The 23,131-nt window shown below is 37.6% G+C and overlaps 1 protein-coding gene across 2 annotated transcripts; it reads left to right on the top strand.

Annotated features, from left to right (window-relative positions):
• The first annotated feature begins 6,699 nt into the window (after window positions 1-6,699).
• On the top strand, window positions 6,700-22,782 carry LOC146551561 (tumor necrosis factor alpha-induced protein 2-like). 2 transcript variants are annotated; one of them, XM_085257468.1, is made up of 15 exons: window positions 6,700-6,836; window positions 7,609-7,810; window positions 9,412-9,522; window positions 11,667-11,771; window positions 12,292-12,366; window positions 12,627-13,260; window positions 13,518-13,629; window positions 14,816-14,938; window positions 16,550-16,644; window positions 16,760-16,852; window positions 16,955-17,078; window positions 17,180-17,299; window positions 17,422-17,577; window positions 18,188-18,309; window positions 20,537-22,782. In XM_085257468.1, the coding sequence occupies exons 2-15, from the start codon at window positions 7,630-7,632 to the stop codon at window positions 20,724-20,726; spliced, it is 2,241 nt and encodes a 746-aa protein (XP_085113594.1). In that variant the 5' UTR covers window positions 6,700-6,836; window positions 7,609-7,629; the 3' UTR covers window positions 20,727-22,782. The 2 variants fall into 2 exon arrangements, with proteins under 2 accessions (XP_085113594.1, XP_085113596.1); XM_085257470.1 differs by lacking the exon at window positions 6,700-6,836 and having other exon boundaries at window positions 6,870-7,810.
• Window positions 22,783-23,131: the final 349 nt, after the last annotated feature.

The following is a 23,131-nucleotide window of genomic DNA, read 5'->3' as shown; positions in this document are numbered from 1 at the left end:
AACCTCAAAGCTGTCTGGGTCACCCATAAACTGCAAGTCTGACTGAACAGCATGAATGTATCTGATTTCCATTAGTCAGATTCTCAGTCTAATGTGATATTTTGTTCAAAAAGCATGACTCTGTGGTATTCCAGCACTTGCAGTGTTCAGGCTGTGCGAGCCATAAGTGTTGGTGCATTTCAATGAGCGGTAGCAGCATTAAGATTCCTCTTCACTCCAGGGCTGCCCATGGGTACAAGGTGACACCACACAGTGATGTGGGTGGTATATGTTTCTGCGCGGGTGTGTGGGTGTGTGAAACTAGCGCTGTAACACAGAGATTGCAACAGCCAACGAACTGTAAAGGAGCACACAGCAGAGCAAATCCTAGCCTTATTTACTGGAACTTAGCCCAGTGTTTCCTAAATTGGACCAGGACAGGGCAAGGGGGGCTGCAAAATTTAGCATTTAGAATTTAAACTGAGTTCATTTGATTTTCACTTTCAAACATAACAAAAAAGAGCAGGAAATATCAAAATGTAGGATGCTCAGGACGGTACCTGGCTGTTGTTTAGATCTCATTTTTTGAATAAAAAGAATAGCAGAAACATTTAGCTAAATAATATTCATACACCATCAACTAGGGGATGGTTTTTATGACCCCTCAGGTTGTAAATTAGATATTCATGTGATGGTGTCTGTTTTTATTTCATCAGATTCACACCAGGCCGTCATTATGCACCAAAAACAGTCCTGAACACCTGAGACCAACATCCTGAAGCAAGAAAAAGAAGTGACAACAGACCATCGGCCACTACATCTGGTGAATGTAAACCTGAGGGAGAAAGCAAAGGCCACATCGGGTTTGTCACCCCACTGACAAGGAGAATGTTGGTAAGTGTCATACCAGCAAAGAAAAAAAAGGGTAGATAGCACACACCAAAAGACTGATCAACAAAATATAGACGGGAATCTGCTTCTGTGCTTCTAAAGACGTCTGCCTGGAGTGGAAGTAAAAATGTCTGCAGGGCATTGTTGAAAAACCGTTGTGACAGGCATCTGCTGGAATTCACCGACAACTTTTGTTGCCAGATCAAGACCTGAAGTTATTATTTGCAGGGTATTAAGAGAGGAAAATGTTGAGGAAACTTAAATCATCCTGTAACAGAATGATGGGGAAAGACAAACAGATATGACGATCATGAAGGATTTTGTTGAAACATGCTACTCCCTCTGTAAACACTGGATCAGGTGATGCATGATTTCTGATGGCTAGGTCACTTATGTTTACTGTCGATGTGAAAGAAGAGCTTTAATTTCTGGCCAGAGTAAGTCAAAAGCAGTTAAATGGATGTGACAGTGACTTAGCTACAGATGGACTGTAAAACAAACTAGGAGTTTTTTTTCTTTAAAGGCAAATAAGTGGGAGACTTTAAGGTGTCTGAATCAGTCACCTGATGTCAGACCGGTGAAGCACTGAAACAGCTGCAGTAAAATATCATAAAACAATCTTCCAAAATTCAGACAGCTGATGATGATTAAATATGATTTTATTTGCAATAATGTCAACATTTGTTAAGTGTGACTCAAAAGGACCCAAACGCAGAAACAAGAAGAGTTCACAAAACTGATGAGCTAAATTCAACGAAGGAACAAATAAATATACAAAAAGCAGACTAGGATCGAGGGCAAAATGCACACAGGCGATCTGACAAAGACAAAAAGTCTATTATGAAAGACCTTCCCTTGATTTTAGCTGAACCTCCTTCCTCTTAGTCATTTCTAAGTTCATTCCTGTATGGCTGCTGTTTAAGTCCTTGCTCACCACTGTAATTACACCACAGCTCCAAACATGCCCAGTAAGTAAATATTTACTAATTTTGAAACTTTGAAATGACTTTTGTGTGATGAGAACTGGTTTTTCAGCTACACCTGTACAGTTTTTAACAGATTTACATCTAAGCATTAGTACTTTTCATTCCTGAAGGAAGTGCACCAGGGTTGTAGTGAGCTCAGTAGCATGCTCATCTTTTTTTTTTTCAATATTTACAGCATTGTGCACAGTGAGATCATCCCTCAGAGTGTTGCAACATATTTCCAGTGTAGTTTCCTGGAGCAACTGAGGGAGAACATTCATGGTGCACACCAAAATGCCACTGTGCACATCCAGTTTAAGGACCCCTGTTTGGACACACTGGGGGGGATCCAGCAAACTGCAGATGCAAAAGTAAAATGCTGCTTAATGAGAGTTCTGCAAGTCCTGTTTTAACTTTTTGATCACATCACTGAGCCATGATAAAATGAGACTCAAGTGGAAATAATCCGCAGGACAATGACACGAAATAAAACAGCAAAGCATGAAAAAGGAAATGCAGTTACTACAATCAAAAGAAAGTCACTAGAACTGACAAACCACAAAGAGAAACCAGAGGTAGGAAAAGACAAGGACAGTGAGGAGATGCAAGCAAAAGGTTAGTCCAAAGAAACACAAAGAAGCTCAAAAAGAGCACAACACCATAACAATCTGTATATTTCAGCTGCTTCCAGCTGCAAATACTACACTTGGAATCAACTCCAAACCTTTAATCTGTGTCATTTAGGAAGAATAATGAAAGAACACACAAATCTGTTAATGAAAAAGCATTTTGTCGAGTTGCCCATTAAACCTGATCTTTTGTTTGTTTTTTCAATGCAATTTATTTTCCTTGACCCCAGAATTAAAGCTGAGTCTACACTTAAACTGCATCTTGGGTAACCCATTGTGTAATTTACCAGATGTTAGGCTTGACAGCTGTTTATTCTGCAGAATATCCTTTTCTTCTCATTAAAAATGTAAAAACAAAGGAGGAGAGAAAAGAACAGAAAAGAAGACACAGTAACAGCACTCCCTCAGCTTTCCCATAATCTCTTTAGCGCCACAGTTTTGGAGGAAGTACTCAGATCCTGAAATACTGCATTAACAGGTTATATGAGTCATGTGGTTTAACTATGATAGACATTCAGACACCTAATATCACACAAACGCTATCAGCTCGCACAAATCATTTACTCAAACCTAGAATCTGTTAAAAAAATACACTAAAGCTGTGATTGAATATTTACAATTTCATTTGTAATAGAATAATAATAAAAAAACCCACATTCATACATTTGTGAGAGTTAATATTTAATGCAACAAAGTAGTCGTTGCAGTAGTCGTGTCCTGAGCGGCACATAATGTATAGCTCCTAATTGAGCAGCAGCAGCACTGCTGTGCTTAAAGTCGGAACAGCTGCGAGGCATTGGTGCAGGTCTCTGTACCTCAGACATCACATACACTGCTGCTGGTGAAAGCAGAGAGATGAATGATTTATGACACTGTTAATGTTTGCACATCCATGAGTAATCGAGGGTCTGCTTGATTCTGAGTGACTTAAATGTCTCAGGCGTTTGTTCCCTCTGTTTTATTTTTTTGACACTGAAATAAATTTACAACTAAACATGTATCCTGCAGTTTTACTCTATAATAAAAACAAACACTGTGCTGTTTGCTGCTGTCCACAGATGCAAATGAATTCTTAGTTTCAGGCTTAACCTTAGGCAGAGACAGATAACCTGATTATCAGTGTGAAGTCATTCGACACGGGTTCCTGTTTTCTTTTATATGTGCGAAATGTTCAATGGTAATACTAGGCTAATAACAAACATCCCAATCTGTGCTCCCACATGCACATAACATGCAGTAGAATCTGTTTAGTTTCTCATAAATTAAGCAAATGTTTTATCTGCTTAATTTGTCATGGAGTACTTTGGGAACAGACCTTACCTTGCTGTGGAAGTGCAACTATCCCATTACTTTTAAGCCTCTGAAAATTGGGGACTGTGTATAAAAATGGGTGTAATTCTTAACAGTCAATGCGATACTTTTCCTAAAACCCCTTGCTTCTTGATTGTTTTATTTAAAATCCACTGGTGGTATACAGAATACAGAAGCAAAATGACAAGAACAAATAAGAATGAATAAATTATGGACCTACTGAATAATGCAGTTATTCTAAACTGAAAAAAACTTTTTGAATTGGATTGAACAAAACTATCGTCATACATCATAATGACACGTAATTTATTTTATTTTACTTCATTAAATCATTGTAAAATGCAGGTTCACACAGAGTCAAACAGAGAATAAGCATTGTCTATATATAATAGCACATAACACATTTATAATCTATATTTAGGCACTAGAGGAGACTTTTGGAGCCTTATGCCACATTTAGAGACATCTACCTATCATTTGCAAGTTGTTTCTGTGGTAACAACATGCAAATTAATTGACTAAACACAAACTGGGTCAGGCTTACATTTAAATGAAATGATACTAGAGTAATCAAAGTAGAGAATTTTTAACATTTGTTCGCCACGATACAACAAATACGACCAAATTATCAGATTTCCTCAGTGTAAGATGAGACTTTTAGAGCTCTTCATTAGAATTTAACCTGTAACGCTCGTGGACAGCTGGACTCGCAAACACACATCCGTCACGCCACAGCGTTCTGTTTATTATGCAACACTAATCTGATGCCTGTGCTCAATAGCAGCCTTTGTGTTTCAGAGCTGCTCCTGAGATAAGCAGGTCCATGGAAATCCGTGGACTGCAAACAGCGCAGCACCATCAACAAAATTAAGGAAGTAACTGGTAATGCTCACTATGGAGAAAGGTAACATTTAAACTACCAGTACAGGATTGAAAGTGTGTTATGAAAATAATTACATATACGGGGGTTTTAATGACCCTGGATAATTATATGTCTACCTCAGCCTTTCCTATTATAATATCACTGTATTAGTATGTATGTATAATGCTGAAAAAACAGAAACCAAGTGTTAAATAATACTGAAATATTAGAACATTGTTTCACATGGAATCCTTGATTAAATAGTGACATTTCATCTGATAATGGTGCTTTGCATTTGAAGATATTTATGAGTTTTTCTCAGTTTTGCAAACAACACAGAACTTTTGCTCCATTCTCATATACCATAAAAATGTAGGCACGAAGACTCAATGAATAGTTTTTGGCCTGAAACAAATATAGCACGCATTGCCCTCTAGTGGCCTGAGATCACGCTGGATTTCATTTCATTATTACTTGAGCACATTTATCTGCATGTATATCAGCGGTGACCAGGTATTTACTCTATTTTCACCTGTTGTGATATATTGCACATTTTCCCTTCTTTACATCTGTAAGAAAACAGCAAAGAAGAAAAAGTCTCAGAAATACAACACACTGGTTTCAAGAGATTCTACTATTTTTGACATCTATTGTTGTATTTCATTCTTCAGCACCCACTGCAACACTGACAAGGGTTACGCAGCAGAAATAATGCTGCGCCATGTTAGTCTTCTAAGTAAATAAAGCTCAGTATACAAAGTGGTCGCAGCACACGGCACGCATTTCCCTACGTGCTTGATGATAAATGGTAAAGAGTTCTGAATGCTGTAAGGCTCTACTTCATTGATGTCCTTGTCTGTACAATATGAGAGATTGCTTCATCAGCCGTAAAGTATACATTTGACCATGAAACGATGCGGCGAAAACGAAACAAGCCTGCAGGGAGCTCTGGTTCCGATCCCAGCAGTAATGTGTAGGTCGCTACCGAAACGGATCTTTGGAGTGAACGACGCGATCCGGTTCCTTGTTGGGAGTCGCAGGTTTTTTTCTTTCTCTCACCCTCTCTGTCGCACTTTTTTCCACTTCACTCCGCTCGTGAGCCTTGTGCTTGCACTGAGCAGAGGGGGGAGGGGCGATAGTTACACTGGCAGTAGTACAGGAACAGAGCTGGAGGGAAAAAGCCAGAAAGAGAGCCAGGGACAACAACAAGAGACAACATCGTCACATTAGAAACGTAAAGTAATCACCCACAACTATTTTCATTTGCAGATGATAAAGGATTCAGAAAGTTCATTCATGCAGGGAATTTTATGTATGCAATTCAAAAAAAGCAGGAAAACACTCCCAAAAAATCATCCCAGGCCTATATGACAGAGAATGTGCATCTTCTTCTTTTTTTTTCTTTTTTTTGCATATTTTAATTTATAATTTATTGTGTTCTGGTTTGCAGTGTTTTGTGATGTTTCACTTTAAATTTGTTTAAAAGGAAAAAGCTGAAAATTTAAATAGTTAAGAGTTGAAATGAAATGAGTTGGTTTTTTTTTTTTTTTTTTTTTTTTTTAGCTTTTGTTACCTAGTGGCTAAACAGGAAGTACCAATGACCGGATTTGGTGTGTGATAGTAACAGGTAAATGAAGATTTAAAAAAAAAAAAAATTACTTGTAAATATATATATATATATATATATATACATATACATATATGCTTTCTTTCAATTGTGTAATTTAAGTGATCAAGGTAGCTCTGTTTTGGAAGTTCAGTTAATGCTAGAAATGTGTTTTGGAGTTTGTATGTGTTTTGTCTCTAGGGACCCCCTTAAATACGTATATATAAGCATATATAAATAAAACCACGGTTTTTTTTTTTACATTAGTAATTCTGTTTGTGCGTAATTTTATATTGTTGTTAATATTATAAATTAATTAAAGCAGCAAAACAACCTGAAGATTCGGTTGGGAGTCGGAGAACCGGCTCTTTTTTAGTGAGTCGAGCTAAAAGATCCGGTTCTCCAAAAAGAGCCCGAATTCCCATACCAGTTTCGATAGGATGGCTGGAAGTTTATGGGAAAGTGACAGGCTGTCTTTTGCGCCTGCTCATTAATCCCTCGCTCCCTCCCCCCACTGGCCAGACCTGAACTAGAAAACGAAAGTAGGTGAGGCGAGAAGAAACTGCGGGATTTTCTATTACCTGTGTCCGGAGGTAAGCACACCTTTTTTTTCTCTTTACTCTCTTAACTAGCTATACACGGATTAAACTCTTTAGCTATTAAATTATTTTTGTAGTTTGTTTCCACGGATTTAGACTTAAAAAAAAAAATATATATATATATTTAGTATTACTACACGACCGATAAACTAGCAGTTTTGTACCAACAAGGTAATTCCCAAAGAGCTATTAGCTGAAAACAGGGTATATTTTATCATGGTTTGCAGCATGTCTTTGAAATATTTAGAAATCTGGACAAATGGAAGTTTTCCCAGACCTTGAAAACGATCAGTATTTCAAAGTCAAGGACCGAAGAGATGAGAGAAAATGCTGCCAAATTACAAACAACAGATTGTTCTGTGTTTTTCTACTGTAATCTATCTATATAAAATGTTAGCTCTAATATAGTTTTATGATGATCCTGATGAAAGCCACAGTGAATTGGTTTGTGAATAAACTTGTTCTATATAAAGTGCTATAAATGTGCTGTTGGGGATAAAGTAGGTGTGAATGTACAGGATTTTATTCATAAAGACACTTTCTCACAAATTACTATAATTATTATTAAAATCAAGGGATAGGAGGTAATGAAATACAAATACTTCATTACTTTATTTGAGTATTTATTACTTTTTACTTTTAGTGCCTACATTTTAACATGAACATTTGTGCTCCTGTTCTCCTCCTTACATTTTCAAAACAGACTGGTTACTTTAAGTTTAACATAATTTGTCTTTAAACATTTATTTTGTATTCTTTCTCACAGTTGGGTAGATAATGAAATAAAATGTCACACATGATGGACAAGTCCACTGAGAACCCCAGCAAGAAGAACGGCATGTTTGCGAAGCTTACAAGCTTCCGGCGTGCAACAAGGAAGAATACGTCACTTGGTGGCAAGAAATTCAAATTACATGCACCCGCAAAGAACTCAGACTCTGCGGCTTCACCACAACCTCCGTCACCCAGTGAGTACCGTTGGGGTCTTCATAAAATCTGCTGTCAAATATAAGCACTGATGGCAAGCTAGATGGTCTTTCTCTTGTTTAGTCTAGAGGTCTGAGCGTCCATGTTTCATCTGACCAACCAACAGTTTTACATCGTGTCCCAGTTTATTTTAAATGACGATCATGTTCACATTTGGCTTCTTCTTTGTGCCACAGAGCTTTAACTTGCATTTCAGGACGTCACGGTGAACTGTGTTCACAAACAGTGATTTCAGGAAGTGTTCCTGATGTCGTACAGTGTGACTGTGACAGAATCACACCTGTTTATAATGCAGTGCTCCCCAATGGCCCGATAATCACAGGGATCTATTAGTTTTGGCCTGGTGCCTCACGGTAAAAGATTTTTCCAGATTCTTTAAAGCTTTTGATGATGTAGTGTAGATGATGAGATATTCAAAGTCTTTACAACTTCACATTGAGGAACATTGTAGTGAAATTGTTCCATGTTTTTGCAGATTTGTGCACCCCTGTCTCCCTAAGATGCTCTTTATACCTGTATAACTCTATATTGTCAGTACAAACACTGGCAGTAAGAAAAAAAATGCACACTAGACCTACAAAGTTTCAGACACACATAAAATCCTAATAATATCCTCAGCAGAGGTAAAAACATCAAACAAAGCACAAAAAGACTTATAAAACTTGTCAGAATATGTCTGTTATGTTTGTTTGCTAAATGAAGGAAAGCAGAGAAGCTTCCTCTGGGTTTTCCCTGATTTTTGTGTAGCCTGTAGAATAAAAACACAGCATAAACCATAAAACATTGTCCAATTCTTTTTGCAGTAGAGCATATCAAAATTTGTGTTACAATAAGACTTTTCAGCCTGTGCAAGAGGGTGGAAGGAGCCACTTTAATGGTCTGTCCTCTGCTGTTCTTTGAGGTGAGGGCTTGCGCTTGTTTGCCAGCCACAGGACACATGAACTCCTCTGTATGTGAGACGATCTCTCTGCTATGCAACAGGACAATGATCTCATGCACTGCAGCAAATCTACAACAGAATAGTGAAAGAAAGCAAAAATCAATGACTTGAATTGTCCCAGATAAAGTCAACCTGAATTGAATCCTGTGGCAGGACCTGTAGAGAGCATCATTGTGAAGAAGACTGGGGCAAAATTCCTCCACAGTGATGGGGCACTGATAATGTCATACAGGAAAAGCACCAAATCAAAACAACTCCATTTAAGATAAATCATACTGGAACATAAACACACTACAGCAACATTTTACCCAGTGTTTAATTTCCGATGCTAAGCTTTTCAGCCTCTATCAAAGATACAGTTATACATTTCAGTTGTACATATTAGGTAATTTACCACAAGTCATGTGACTGACTCTAAATCATCATCTGATTAGAAATGAGGTCAGACTGTTTTTCAAGATTCTGCCGATCAGTTTCACTTTTAGATGCTGGCGCTGTGCTGCACCAGCCTGTTCTGTTTCCAAAATAAACTTCAGATAGTTGGTTTTGAATCGCTGTGACACCACAAAGACAAATGTGTTTTTGAAACTAAAGAGTCAGTTTAGCTGTTTTACTAATGTGCTCTTCTTCCCTCTCTGTCAGGTCTGAATGCTGGCTCTGCATCCACCTCTCCGAAGAGCAACCAGGAAAAAGAGGATGATGAGTCAGATGTCTCTCCTCACAAATCCAGACCACTGACACGATCAAACACAGGTGAAACTTCTAAACTTTAATACTAGATCATTTCTCGTGCCAAATGAAACCATTGGCACTAATTTGCCAAAAAAAGGAAAAGCCTCCACCTCATGTTGTAGGGTTTCCATCAGATTGTTGCATCTGGCTCCAAACTGCATTTGTTGCATTTGAACAAGTGCATTACTGAGGCCCAGATCTGATGTTGAGTGACAAGGCTTGATTCCTTATATTTATTCCAGAGATGCTGAGTTTAGGACTGTATGCATGCTAGCCAGGTCGTTTTGTCATTGTGTGCTGCACTATTAATAATAAATAAATACATTTTTATTTATATAGCACCTTTCTAGATAAAAAGATCACAAAGTGCTTCACAAAGAGATGACAAAGTATAAAACAGAAACAGACAAAAGTTAACAAAATGCAATTCTAAAAAGATGTGTTTTTAGTTGTTTTTTAAAAGAGACCACTGAGTCCACAGATCTTAAACTCCGAGGAAGAGAGTTCCACAGTCGCAAAAACTCTGTCTCCCTTGGTTTTCAGCCTTGTATGCTGAATAACAAGTAGGCCCTGATCATATGATCTCAGGGACCTCCTAAGGGCATAGGGCTGTAAAAGTTCAGTGATGGCTGGTGCTTTTCGATGAAGAACTTTAAAGGGCAGAACCAGAAATTTAAAATGGACTCTGAATTCAACAGAGAGCCAATTGAGCTGCATTAGCAACGGTGTCACATGAGAGTATTTAGATGTTTTGGTCAGAAGCCTTGCTGCAGCATTTTGGACAATCTGCAGATGCTCCAGGGAGCCCTTGCTTAGACAAGTGGACAGTGAAGATGTAGTGCAATCTCTACATTGCCAGTTTGTAGGATCATTGATTATGTTTGGCCATATACTATGGCCGGATTTAAAAGGAAAAAGATTAAGGTAACCCTAATCTATAAAATTGAGTTTTCAGGAGTCATTAAAAAAACAAACAGAGTCAGCAGACCTGATTGAGTGAAGAAGATTATTCTACAGTTTGGGCGCAACAACCTCAAAAGCACAATTATCTTTGGTTTTAAAGTCAGAGCGAGGGACAGTTACAAGATCCCCTTAAACGGGGCGGAAAGGTCGGCTGCAGGGATCAGGTTTCAGAAGCTTTGCTGTATAAGCAGTGCCCTGTCATTGTGTTAGTAACAGAATTTTGCAATATATTGAGGTGAAGGAACCAAGTTTGGGTGAACTTTGAGATATGAGTTTCAAAATTCAGGTGTTGGTCAAAAATTATAGCAAGGTTTTTAGTTTTAGAAGTCATTAGTGAAGGGGCCGATGTACTGACTCATCTCCTTACAGAAACTGCCTGGGCCAAGTACTAGAACCTCAGTTTTACTGCAATTGAGATGAAGTAAATTTGACTGCATCCAATTAGTAATGGCAGAGAAGCTGTCACTGCGGCAGGAAAGGCTGTTAAGGTTGTTGGGCTTGACATAAAAGTAAAACTGTGTAATCTACATAGCAGTGGTAAGAAAGTCCATTAAAACAATTAGTTAGATGGCCTAAAGAAAACTGGTCCAAGGACTGAGGCTTGGGTGCTTGAGGCTTCTCATATGAGAGGTGCAGATGAGGACATATGCTGATTCATATGAATTCTGAAATATCTGCTCGTGTCTGTTTCCTGAATCCTGATCTGATGCCGTCAAATAACATTTTTTAACCTGGGCAATAATCCAGGCGTTAAGAGCATATTTAAAGTATGCAAAATGGCAAAATTTTGCAGTTATAGAATATTTCCAGGATGTAATTGATATCTTAACCATGTCCTCTATAGAGTAAATAAATATAAATATTCAGTCACAGTAGCAATTCAGTTGTCATGATGTGCTGTGTGGCAGGCACTGACTTAAACTAGAAGCCAGAACAACAAATAACATCAAGAGAACAAAACCATGAATAACCAATAATCAAGAAATAGAAATTAAACACAAAACACAGGGTAACACCCGGGACTGTAACAGCACTGACACAGGAAAAATGGTTTCTTTACAATAAAAGCACATGTGAAATTGGCCATATTATTAAATGCTTGTATTCAATTATGTGTGACACTTTGGACACCATCAAAAACAGAAATGATGCCTGCAGTCTGTTATTGAAACTACAATAAACTGTGTGCTTTTCTGTTTCAGATCCCACTACGTCCACTTTTGATAATACTGTTAAGAGAGTGAAAGAATCTTTTTACTTTAGATGGAAAAAGGACGAGGATAAACCCCCCTCGATCGAGGAAAAAGGTGGGAAGTACAAATATTTTTTATTTGCTGAACCTCATTTTAATATACTTGACAAAAGTTTCATTATAATTATTTTTATTATTTTTAATTATGTGCATATAGTACATGTGCAGCATTCATTTCACTGTTTAGCAAGATTTTAAATGTTGAGCAATAAATTTCAAGAGAAACTTTTCTAAAAAAAAAAAAGAAATGTATTCGGGAACATTGGACATGTATTCAAATAGTTATAAAAGTCAGAGGTCCAAATTTCCACAGTACAATTGTGGAACAACAAAATATTAACTTTTAGTTCATCCTTCATGTTTGAGTTCTGCACTTGGGTCCACCTCCTTCATGCCTGCCACAGCTACACATGACAATAGTGGGCAAAAAAATAACAACAATTTTTTTGCATTGAGTTTACAACAGAAAGCACTGTTGATGCTTGTATGTGGAACGTGGGAAAAAACAAAACATTGAAATCATGTCTGCAGTCTGTTATTCAAACTTCATTAAACTGTGTGCTTTTTTCTTTCAGATCCCAATAATACTGTTAAGAGAGAGTTTTCTTTTAGACGGAAAGGACACGAGGATAGGCGCTCCTCAATGGAAGGTGGGAAGTACAAATATTTTTTTATTTGTTGAATCCCATGTTAATATCCTTTGCATAAGTTGAATTACAATTATTTTCATGATATTTAATTATGTGTATATAGTACATGTGCAGCATTCATTTCACTGTTTAGGAAGATTTATTTAGATGTTTAGTGTTAAATACCAAGAGAACCCCAGAGAGCCTGGGTGATTCATTTATAAAATAGTACTGGTAATCTAAAAGAAATTCAAAGATTTGTCTTTGTTATTGTCCACCAGTGAAACCTACGTTTGAGGAATACCTTGAAAGGCAAGCCTTTTGTGAGGCCACTCAGCAACTGATAGACAGGGAGAAACATCTGTTTTGGGAGACAGCTGAGGCTGAGGCTAACAAGGAAGCGGTAGAAAAGCTTGCTGCAGACCATAAAGCCCTTGAACAGCATGTATGGCAGATTCTACAGCAGAGTCTTTCTCTCAGCACTGAGGAAGAGGTGTCTGCTTTGGCATCTGCGGTGAAAGCCATCAACCTTGAGGAAGAGCAGGACCAGCTGTGGAGACAAAATCCTCAAACTCCACCAGCCTGGAGGCCCAGCGAGTGGAAGAAACACCATGATGAAGTGCTTCAAAAATTAGTAAATGGGCGTATGGATAATCCATCAAGCCCCATTGGTGATCCCGTGAACCAGTCATCTATAGAGGCAGACATCCACTCCATGGGCAGGCAGCTGAAGGAGGACCTGCAGTGGGTGGTGGAGGTTGTGAAGAACTGCTACCCACCAGAGATGGACATCTGTAACTTTTATGCAAGACAGTACCATCAAAATTTCAGCGCAAGACTCAAAAAGATTGTGGGTTCTGTGGATGACAAGGACTGCAGCTTCCTCCTGCGATGGGTGAAGGAGTTTTATCCAGGGTAAGCCACCAGTTCAATTATTGTTTGAAGCAGCATCTTTCTGTGACTAAACAAGAGGATGTCTGTCAGTGTGAGGTCCTTCACTGATCCCTGAAGAATAAATACCTGAACAATTACAGATAGATAGTGAATAATAATACAAATATGACTGCTAATTTCTTGTTTTCTTAATGTGCTAAATAAAATGACATTTTTGTATACTAAACACAACTTGGGTTGTTTATAGAAACTCATGTGTTATCTGCTCTGTGTACCAGAATCCTTGAAAAACCTGAGGTGGCCAGTAATATCAATACTGAAGCGCTGGGAAAGCTGCTTCCTGACGAGTTACTGAAACCTCTGGAGGAGCAGTACCTCAGCAAACAACAGGTAACACAGTGTATCTGAGGCGTGTATCCAGTTAATCAGTATGGTCATTGCAGGGCTTAAAGTGAGATGTGTAAATGCAGCATCAAAGAGTTGCTGGTTTTGACGGATATTTTTCTTATACATAATATTGTAGATGTAATTAGGGATGGACCGATCCAATATACAGTATCAGTATCAGTCCGATCCTGACCTAAATTACTGGATCGGATATTGAGAAATAAAAAGTGTAATCCGATCTATTAACTATCACAAAAGCACCTCACAAAACTTGGAACATGGCGTAACCCAGCTTAGTACTTTAGCACGTTGGAGCAGTATGCGTCACTGGTTAGAACGGAAGTTATGTGCGAGACCTGTCAGTGGTCTGGAGTTACTTCACACTGAAAACATTTGGAGCATCGGGAGCCTCACTATGTGCTTCCAAACCAGCATTTCATCAAACAGCAGTGTTGCAAGCGAAACAGTTTCGTGGTTCAAAAAAAAATTAAGAAAACACTTTTTTTCATATGTGTTTTAAGTTTTGTATAGAAATTACACAAAATTCAGTCTCAGGTTAAATGTGACACAAACAGCTTACACTGACATCCATCTTGATAAAAGATGTGTGTCATGAAGCCGTGTTCGCATCTGTTTGCACTGCTTTCCACTCTGGATGTCTATTTATGTTCAGCTTTAAGCATAAAAGGGTCCATTATACAACCTGTTTTTTTTTTAGTTTGTTGAATATAAACATTATTTTGTGCTGATATTGCACTTCTTTTATTTCAGAACCAAAGAGATTTTGAAATGTGCATAAAATTACATTTTAAATTACTTTTTGAATATTAATTTAAATACTTAGATTTAAAGTTCTGCTAAAAGTTTAAATAAAAAGATTAGTATTGCTGAACTGCAAAATATTTTGGGTGCAGTGTATTTTTTGCATACAAGTATAATAGAATAGCTTTAGTGTTTTGCTTTGTAAAACTTGAGTATGAACGTATACGATATTAAAAAGACAGTTTTATCAATGATAAAATACACTTTATCAGATTCATATCAGTATCTGCAGAGATCCAAATTTATGACATCGGACATAAAAAAGTGGTATCGTGCCATCTCTAGATGTAATTATTACTGTCAGTAATTAAATTTTTACACATGAAAGCGGTTTAAAAGTGACAGCTGTGTGTTGTTGAGTGTTTAGAAGGACCTGATGATTTATATTGGCCGAGTATTGGATGAAGCAAAGAAAGAGTGGGATCAAGGAAAGGAGCCGACAAGAGATGATGGTTGCTACGTCAGTCCTGTGGCCTATGATGTCATCCAGGTACAGTTGCTGCATAAACTTGTTATTAAAAAGGCTGAAATTGATGCTTTTATAAAAATGTATTAACATAAAGTGAAAGGCGTCACTTGTGTTGGCCTGCTTTAAGGGTCCTTACAGTGAGTCTTGGACAGTGTTGGTCAAGTTACTTGAAAAAAGTAATCAGTAACTAATTAGTAATTACTTCCCAAAAAAAGTAATCCCGTTACTTTACTGATTACGTGTTTTCAAAAGTAATCAGTTACTTAGTTACTTTAAAAAAAAAAAGATTTACAACCTGAATAGGTGAGAAAGCAATAGATCTTTCAGCCCAATTCTATTTTTTCTGCATAATCCATCATATAAAATGTAATCAAATGGAAAAGTGTCCTTTTGAAACTTGTTTTATTAGTTTTAATCTTTTAACTTTATGCATCAAGCAAACATTAAATTATATGCAACATTCTCTGACTGGAAGAAATTTGTTTAACATTTAAACCTATTTTCTGCACATTCCTGCACATAAGATAAAATAGGTTTTTGTGTTTACACTCAGTCTTTCAAATAAATGCACATAAAACACAGCAGAAAATTAAAAAAAATCAAAGACTCAGCGGTCCTGTTGCTCTATTTTCACCTGTATAGCAGGAGTGGGGCAGGTGGAGGTTTGCTCTGGTGCAGGTGTGTCGTAGCGGTCAGTGGAAGGATTTGGGAGTTCCCGTGGCAGCGTACTGTCGGTGCTTGCTCGTACGTTTAGGGGTTTGTTTCGCTGTAAAAAGAAGTTTTCTTCCCACGCAGTGAACAGCGGACGCTAATGTTTTTGTCACTTTTTACGGAATCAAACTCAAAGTAAGGTCGGTACTTCCACGCTTTAAACGCTGCACGGTCATACTCTCTCCCACCCTCCTTATATTATCCATTGTTGATCTGCACGCAGCTGTTGCCACGAACGGCGCACTCGCTTACATCATTGTCATGAGACACTCTCGCAAAAAAATCATGGTTTTAGTAATGCAGTAACGCAGCGTGCTTATGGGAAAGTAACAGTAATCAAATTACCTTTTTTGCAATAGTAAACCCTTACTTTACTTGTTACTTGAAAAAAGTAATCAGATTACAGTAACACGTTACTTGTAACGCGTTACTATCCATCTCTGGTCTTGGATTGGTTGACTTCTAATTGTTGACCATGATGAGAAGCTTTGAAAACATTGCTATGTCAGAACTGTGCAATAAAAAAATGTGAAATATTGAAACATTGTTTTGATCATAGGAGAACAAAATGTGCAGACTGACATTTACTCTGTTATCCACTTTAGAACTTTCCAAAGAAGTGCCGACAAATATTTTCAGCCTGATGCACATATTAACCAAACTGAAAAAGACTTTGAGAAACTTTAAGAAAAAGATTAACAAACAAACAAAGGACCGTCATTTTTGTTTGGGTCAATTATAGAAACTCATTTACTGTCAGATCAGGGTCACAGTTTCAAACCCTCCCATGGTTCTGTAGTTTAATCACTTGGGTTTGTCACTAACATTGTAAAGCACTGGGTTTGGTTCCTGGTGCTTAACTGGATCAGAAAATTATGCTTTGGGAGCTTGAAACTGATTTGTCAATACATTTGTCTTTAGTTGATCAACGGCATCGTGACATCAGCACATATAACTGTAAGAGACCCGCACAAGGCCCAGGAAATAACATCCAACCTGACTGACTTCATGCAGAGGTAGCAAGGCTTCACAAGGCTGTCTTTTAAATATTGTCATTTGAAAATACATTTCAGTTTTATTTTTGTTATTATCAAGGCAATAAAACTGAAAACTGTTCTTAATCTTCTGCAGGTATCAAACTTTTCATGAAGACGTCATTAAGCAAAACAAGCCACACAGCAAAGCTTTCATAAAGGCAAACCTCAGCTGTGTCGAACAGTTCAGGTTTGTTTCTGATCCAGTTAGATGGAAATTCAGATTTTATCTTCATCATAACAGGCGAATACTTCACTGTGAGCTAATGTGTCCTGTGTGGTCTGTCTAAAGGGACTTCCTTGTGGAGCACGATCTGTTCCCAGAGGATGTGCGGGAAAACTGTTTGCAGGTCCTGACTGAGATGAAACAGTCTGCCCACACTTATTTATTAACCCCTGTGCACAAGATCCTCAAAGTAAGTTCTTTACAACTGCAGATTTCAATAATCCTCAGGATTAAATCCTAACATGTCTTAATCAAAGGTTTAAAAAACTGTGTTATTTGTTCCCCACACAGCCACACTACCAGAAACTGGGAACCAGTGACTGGCTGAAGAAGAACACGTTTGAGAAGCTGCTGAACAGCACTGAAGACGAGCTTCAAGAACTTCAGGGTTCGAGTCAGTCCTCTTACCAGGTAAAAGGAGGAAACTTTATAATGGATTATAATTATAATGGCCATTATTGCCTTCATTGTCAACTTTTTAGTAAAAGGATTATGATGTGCTCTGATTACTTATATACTTGGGCTAAATTCAGGAGCTGATTGGTCAGCTTCAGCAGGAAGTGACAGTGGAATATGTCCGAAGGCTCCTGAAAGGAAAAGTCAAATTAAAGAACACCAAAAAGCAGCAGAAGGCTTACAAGATTGTGAGAGAAAATGCAGAGAAACTCCACGAGCTGTTTGCCAGAATGGTGAGACTCACCTTCACTGCACACTTTAGCTGAGACATGAATAAAACCCAAAAGTGATCAGATTTCTGCTGAGCTGTGGAAAAAATAAGAATAAGAATCGGCTCAATTTCACATTTATTTGGTTTAGAAGTTTTGATTAAAAATAATTTGATTAAAAAGATTTGTAGAATTGAAAAGGCTGTTCAGAGGAGTTGGCTAAAATGTGACCCTCCAAGGCTGGACATAATAAACTCAATGGAAAACCAATGGACTCATTCCTTAGGAACAAAAGTGTGACCTATAGAAAGTGATGGACCAAATGGTCTATATGTAAGTCACATTATGAGTCAAAGGCATGATTTCTATAAAATTCTGGTAATCACTTTAGACTGCAGAAACAATGTTCAACAATGTGCTGTCCTTATTTATTATTCTGATCCCCCCCCACCCCCACCCCCACTTCACTCCACTTTCTGCATATAAACCCCTGTCAAAAAAAGATACATTTATAAATCTTGGGAAGATAAATGTATAAATATAAAAATGTGTAACTCAGAAATTAATATCTTACACACATTAGAGTTTTGGGAAACTTGCAGACTAAACTGACGTCACTGATTTGTCTTCACAGGGATCCGAACAAGACTGGTTAAAGGAAATCCTGACCAACATCGCAGAAGTGCTAAGACTCCAAGATATTCCTGCCATACAGATGCAAATCGTTTCACTGGGATCTGCTTATCCCGACCTCAGGTAACTTTTGAATTGACTCAAACATTATTTACTTTAATACAGAAACATACAGAGTATAACTCACGCAAAACATAATGTGCTCTCCTTTTTTGGGCCTGTTGCATCAACTGTAACATAAACAATAAGGACAGAACTATATCATGATAAGAGGTTTGTGAGACATTAGGTCAGGATAAACAATCGTACTTTTCAGAGAGAGCTGAGGGAAAACAGGAAGCTGACTGAGCCAAACATCTTAATTGGTTTCAGATGTTTCTTATCAGCAGGATGAGCAACATTCATGGAAACTAATATGAGAAACGGAAAGCTAAATAAAACATGCAGGCCTGAGAGAAGCAGCAGCAGCTGTGTGTAGATGAAGTCAATAATGCTGTTAATTAGAGTGAAAGGAGAGATTTCTTCCAAATGTGGCACCAGAAACCAAACTGTCTCGTTCTTGTCTTATTTCTAACCTTAAAGGAAAAGGAGAAAGGGATTCAGGGGACATAATCACTTCTCTTGATAGCACTCATATAAAGACTGACTGTGTGTCTGAAAGTATCAGCACCACAGAAGTGTGTGATTTTATGGGGAGTTATTTGGTAAAACTAGTGTATGTCACGATCCAGCGTTTTGAATTTTAATATATTTTGATGTTTATGGTTTATGTTTAAGTTCATGTAGTTATCTTTAGCTCATCTATTTTAGGTTGCCCAGTTCTAGTTTATTTTCTGTTAGATTCCCCTTGTGTCTTCGCTTCTTGTGTTTATGTCTCCCGTGCCCATCATGTGTTTCAGTAATGTCTTTGTCTCCCGTCTTCTCCTCTTGTTTACATGTTTTCCCTCATGACCCTTTCCATCCGTCATGTGTTTTTCTGCAGCCATCATGTTCTGTGCTTGGTTATGGCTGCCTCATCTCCAGTTTTTTCCTATGTGTGTATTTATAGTGTTCCTCATCAGTTCTTCACGTTGAGTCCACGTGTCTTAGTCTGTCATGTGTTTTCATGTCTGCGTGTTTCATGTTGTCAAGCGTGTGCCACGTCTGCGTTATGTTTCCTGTTTTATTTTGTAGAGGTCTGGTGTCCCATGTTCATTGTGTTTAGTTTTACTTCCCCTGTGGTGTCATTATGTTCATTCTAATCAGCTGTTTCCCAAGTGTTTGCACTTCCCCTGATCACCTCCTGTGTGCATTAATCTGTGTGTTTTCATTCATTCCTCATCCAATCGTCTGTGATCTGGCCATGTCATGCCATGCCAGGTTTCCAGGGTTTCATGTTTTCATGTATTCGTACCAAGTTGTCACATTTAAGGTTTTTTTTTTCACGTTTAGGATATTTTATGTTTTCTTTCTAGTTTTATCCAATTTAGGCTTTTGTTTAGCTTCAAATAGTTTTTACACTTTTATTTTTGTACTGCTCGTTCAGCCATAATAAACGCTATGTTCTCTGTTAGAATCAAGTTTGTTTGTGCGTGTCTGCATTTTGGTTCTCACTCCACACAGTCTGCATCAGCTGACTGTGATTGTGTAAACTGGGAGATTCATGTAAATTTAGGCACATATCAGTGTCACCAATAGTAGTTTCACCTACCATGTATTTAAAACAGAAATGTTTAATTACAACAGCATAGAGCCTTGTTGTTGTGATTTGGTGCTGTATAAATAAAATGTAATTGAACTGAATTGGAAATGGACACATTTTCCACCTCCACTTTTTCAGTACTTTAAATTGGTGTGGTGACGCGTTACTGACAGCTGTTAGTGTTTGCAGGAAGGATGTGTGTCAGGGGCAGAAAACTGAAAAAGACATAACAGGTTCAATAATGCAGATCAGGAAATCAGCTGTTTGATTTGAGACCTGCAGTCTTGGACTACAAGTTTAAAGAAATGAATTAAACTTGTAACCTTTGTATTGACATTTTTCTTATTCACATTGTTAATATCATTTATCAATCATCAATCCTTGTTAATATCATTCATGGTGCATATATAATCATATAAACTAAGCTTGGCAGAAAACAACAGTTATTTGCTTGCATCTCATGGAATTCATACATTTTCATAAACAGTAAGCAAGTCAACACACCAGTGAACTGACAAAGTGCTCAGACTTATTATTTGATGTACTTCCACTGATAGTCTTACTTCAGAGTCTCTAGTTTTGTAATGATAAACAGCATATAAACATAATCATTAGGTCACATCTTTTTTCTTTTTTTTAATAACCTTTTCTTCTTTCTGTCACCAACAGTGAAGAACATGTTTCGGCTCTGCTCAAACTCAAAACAAACCTCTCCCAAGCCGACATGAATACCATCACATCCACTGTGCTGGACACACTAAAAGAAAGCTATACTGGTGGTGAAACCCGGAGGTTTTTCTCCAATGTTGTAATGATGAGCCCTTCATTTCCAACATGTATTACATCATGCAGTGGATAAGATGAGTTGAATTCCAGTGCTTTCAGTCTGTCAGTAAGGATGTACAAAGTGGCTGCCATGGGCAAGCCTGATTCTAATGTTACAGGTACAATAACAAACATCACACTGTGTGTGACCACATGTGACCAGATTGCAGGAGATAGTCTTTCCTCTCTGCATTTTTGCATTTTGTGTTGTATTGTGAAATGTGCCCTTTGCATGATGCTACAGTACTTTAGAATTTAATGACTCTGTATCTTTTAATATGTTAGATTTGTCTCTAACAGACGATGTCACGATTTGTGAGGCAAACTGTGTGGAGACAAGAGATGTGGACCCAAACGCAGACAAAATAGATGCAGGAGAATGTTTAAATTGAAGACGAGCCTTTATTAGCAGTGAGGGGAACAGTCACTAGCGAGGGGTACTAACAAAACCTACACTGAGAGAAGCTAACATGAACCCTGAAACAAAGAATGAGGAAACCTGAAAACTGGCAACACAGGTAGAGGAATGCAGGAAAAGATGAACAGGGGATGATATGCAAACGAGGAAAAGAGGTTAACACACTAAATATTCACAGAAGACAACGTGAAAGCAAAACACTGAAAACAGGACACAAGACTCGCCAAAGTAAAACAGAAAACATGAGACAGTTCACAATGATCCAGACTACACACTAAGACATGGAAACGAGACAGACCTGGGAACAGAGGAAACAGAAGCAGAGACCCTATACTAAATCTATATTAAACATGAGGGTCACAGGAAACAAAAGCTAGAGGACAGGACAGTGACAGATGATAATGAAACATGATAACACACTTGAGAAATGTATTCACATCACATCAAAAAGTCTGTCAGTTTTGCAGCATTTGGCTGAATATGTATCCATGTACACCTCCGAATCCCCCCTGCTGCTACTATCAGCAGTCACATCTAAATCAACACCAGTGGTCGGGTTACACTGGCAGCCAGTTTTCAGACTTTTTGTTGTGTCTCAGGGGAAATGATAATCAGCCTAAGTGTTGCTTTTTATTTACTTATTTATCATTTTTGAAAGATCATCACTTATGTGTTATTTGTTATTCCATTTTGTACAGTTAAACTTTCTCCTTATTTCTTGTCTTAGAGGTGCAGGCTTCTCTCTTAAAACATCGTCACCACGTGCTCTGCTTCACTTGGACGTAAACATAGTTTTGTACACAGAGAAATGGGAGCGAGGAAATGTGCATGTTTGTTCCGGATGCTTCTGATTTACTAACATATGCACCGTGGTGACAATAAAATAGGCTGGCATGCACGTTTCACAAATGGGATTTTGCGTTTGATTTCTGCACAGGGTAAAAATATTTCCAGGCAAATATTAGTAAATGAGGCTCATTGTCTCCCCATGTTTCACAGATAATGTGGTCGTGAAATCGGTCACATGCTCTCTCCTCCTGATTTTCTCTTCCCATGGTTCTGATACAAGTTAATCTTGGTTTCATCTTTTGAAATATAATTTTTCGAGAACTGTGCGTCTGTTAGATGTTTTCTGGCAAAGTCTAATCTGACCTTCTTGTTCTTCAGTGTAACCTCATGTTTGCACCTTGTTGTAAACTCTGTGTATTTACAAGACACAAGATGAGAGTTTTATGTCATGGTGGACTCAGACACACAGGCTTTACACCTAAACAGCATTGATGACCCTGGATAATAATAACTCTGCTGGAAGTGTTTCCTAGTCTTCTATTACTGTATTAGATACTGCTGAAATAATAGAACCGACGTCTTGTAACAACATGGATAAATAATACTCTGATGCACTGGAACATTGTTTCACATGTAACCTTATAGCGGAGTTTTCATTTTGATATTATCTATTAGTTTTTCTCAGTGTTGTAAATAATACTATACTATAATATAAGGTACTGCTTTTAAAAAATGTACACAACCACTGAAAAAAGTCAGAATTTCTGCAATAATTTATGTTTGTTTCTTGGTTTATGCAAGTTAGTATAGAATAAGTCTTTATTTTTGTATTTATACAAGAATAAATAATAAATGGAAATATCGTGTTTACAGTGAAGTAATAAAGTACACTCTTTAAAATATTATCCTTTGTCCTGTCATATTTGTTGTGTTTGACATCAGACACAGAAACGTGACATATTTCACATCAAACATATATATTATGTTAATCTGCTCATGTGTGTTATTTTGTAAAGGTAACCAGACAGATAACCATCAAAGTCAATTCATTTTTCAGATAAATGTATAATCTTATGTGTAGTATCATCATCATCATCATCATCATCATCATTATTATTATTATGATGATGATGCGCATAAAAACAGCACTTGGAAACAAATCTCACATATTTCTATCATCTTATTTAAAAACCCAATTCTACTTTTTTTTCAAAAAGGTATGGACAAAGACT

Source organism: Mchenga conophoros, linkage group LG19, assembly GCF_057382185.1.
Source record: "Mchenga conophoros isolate Kocher_MC1m ecotype Shallow Benthic linkage group LG19, M_conophoros_male_GT1.1, whole genome shotgun sequence".
Taxonomy (NCBI): domain Eukaryota; kingdom Metazoa; phylum Chordata; class Actinopteri; order Cichliformes; family Cichlidae; genus Mchenga; species Mchenga conophoros.
This window is presented reverse-complemented; position numbering and strand designations above follow the sequence as displayed.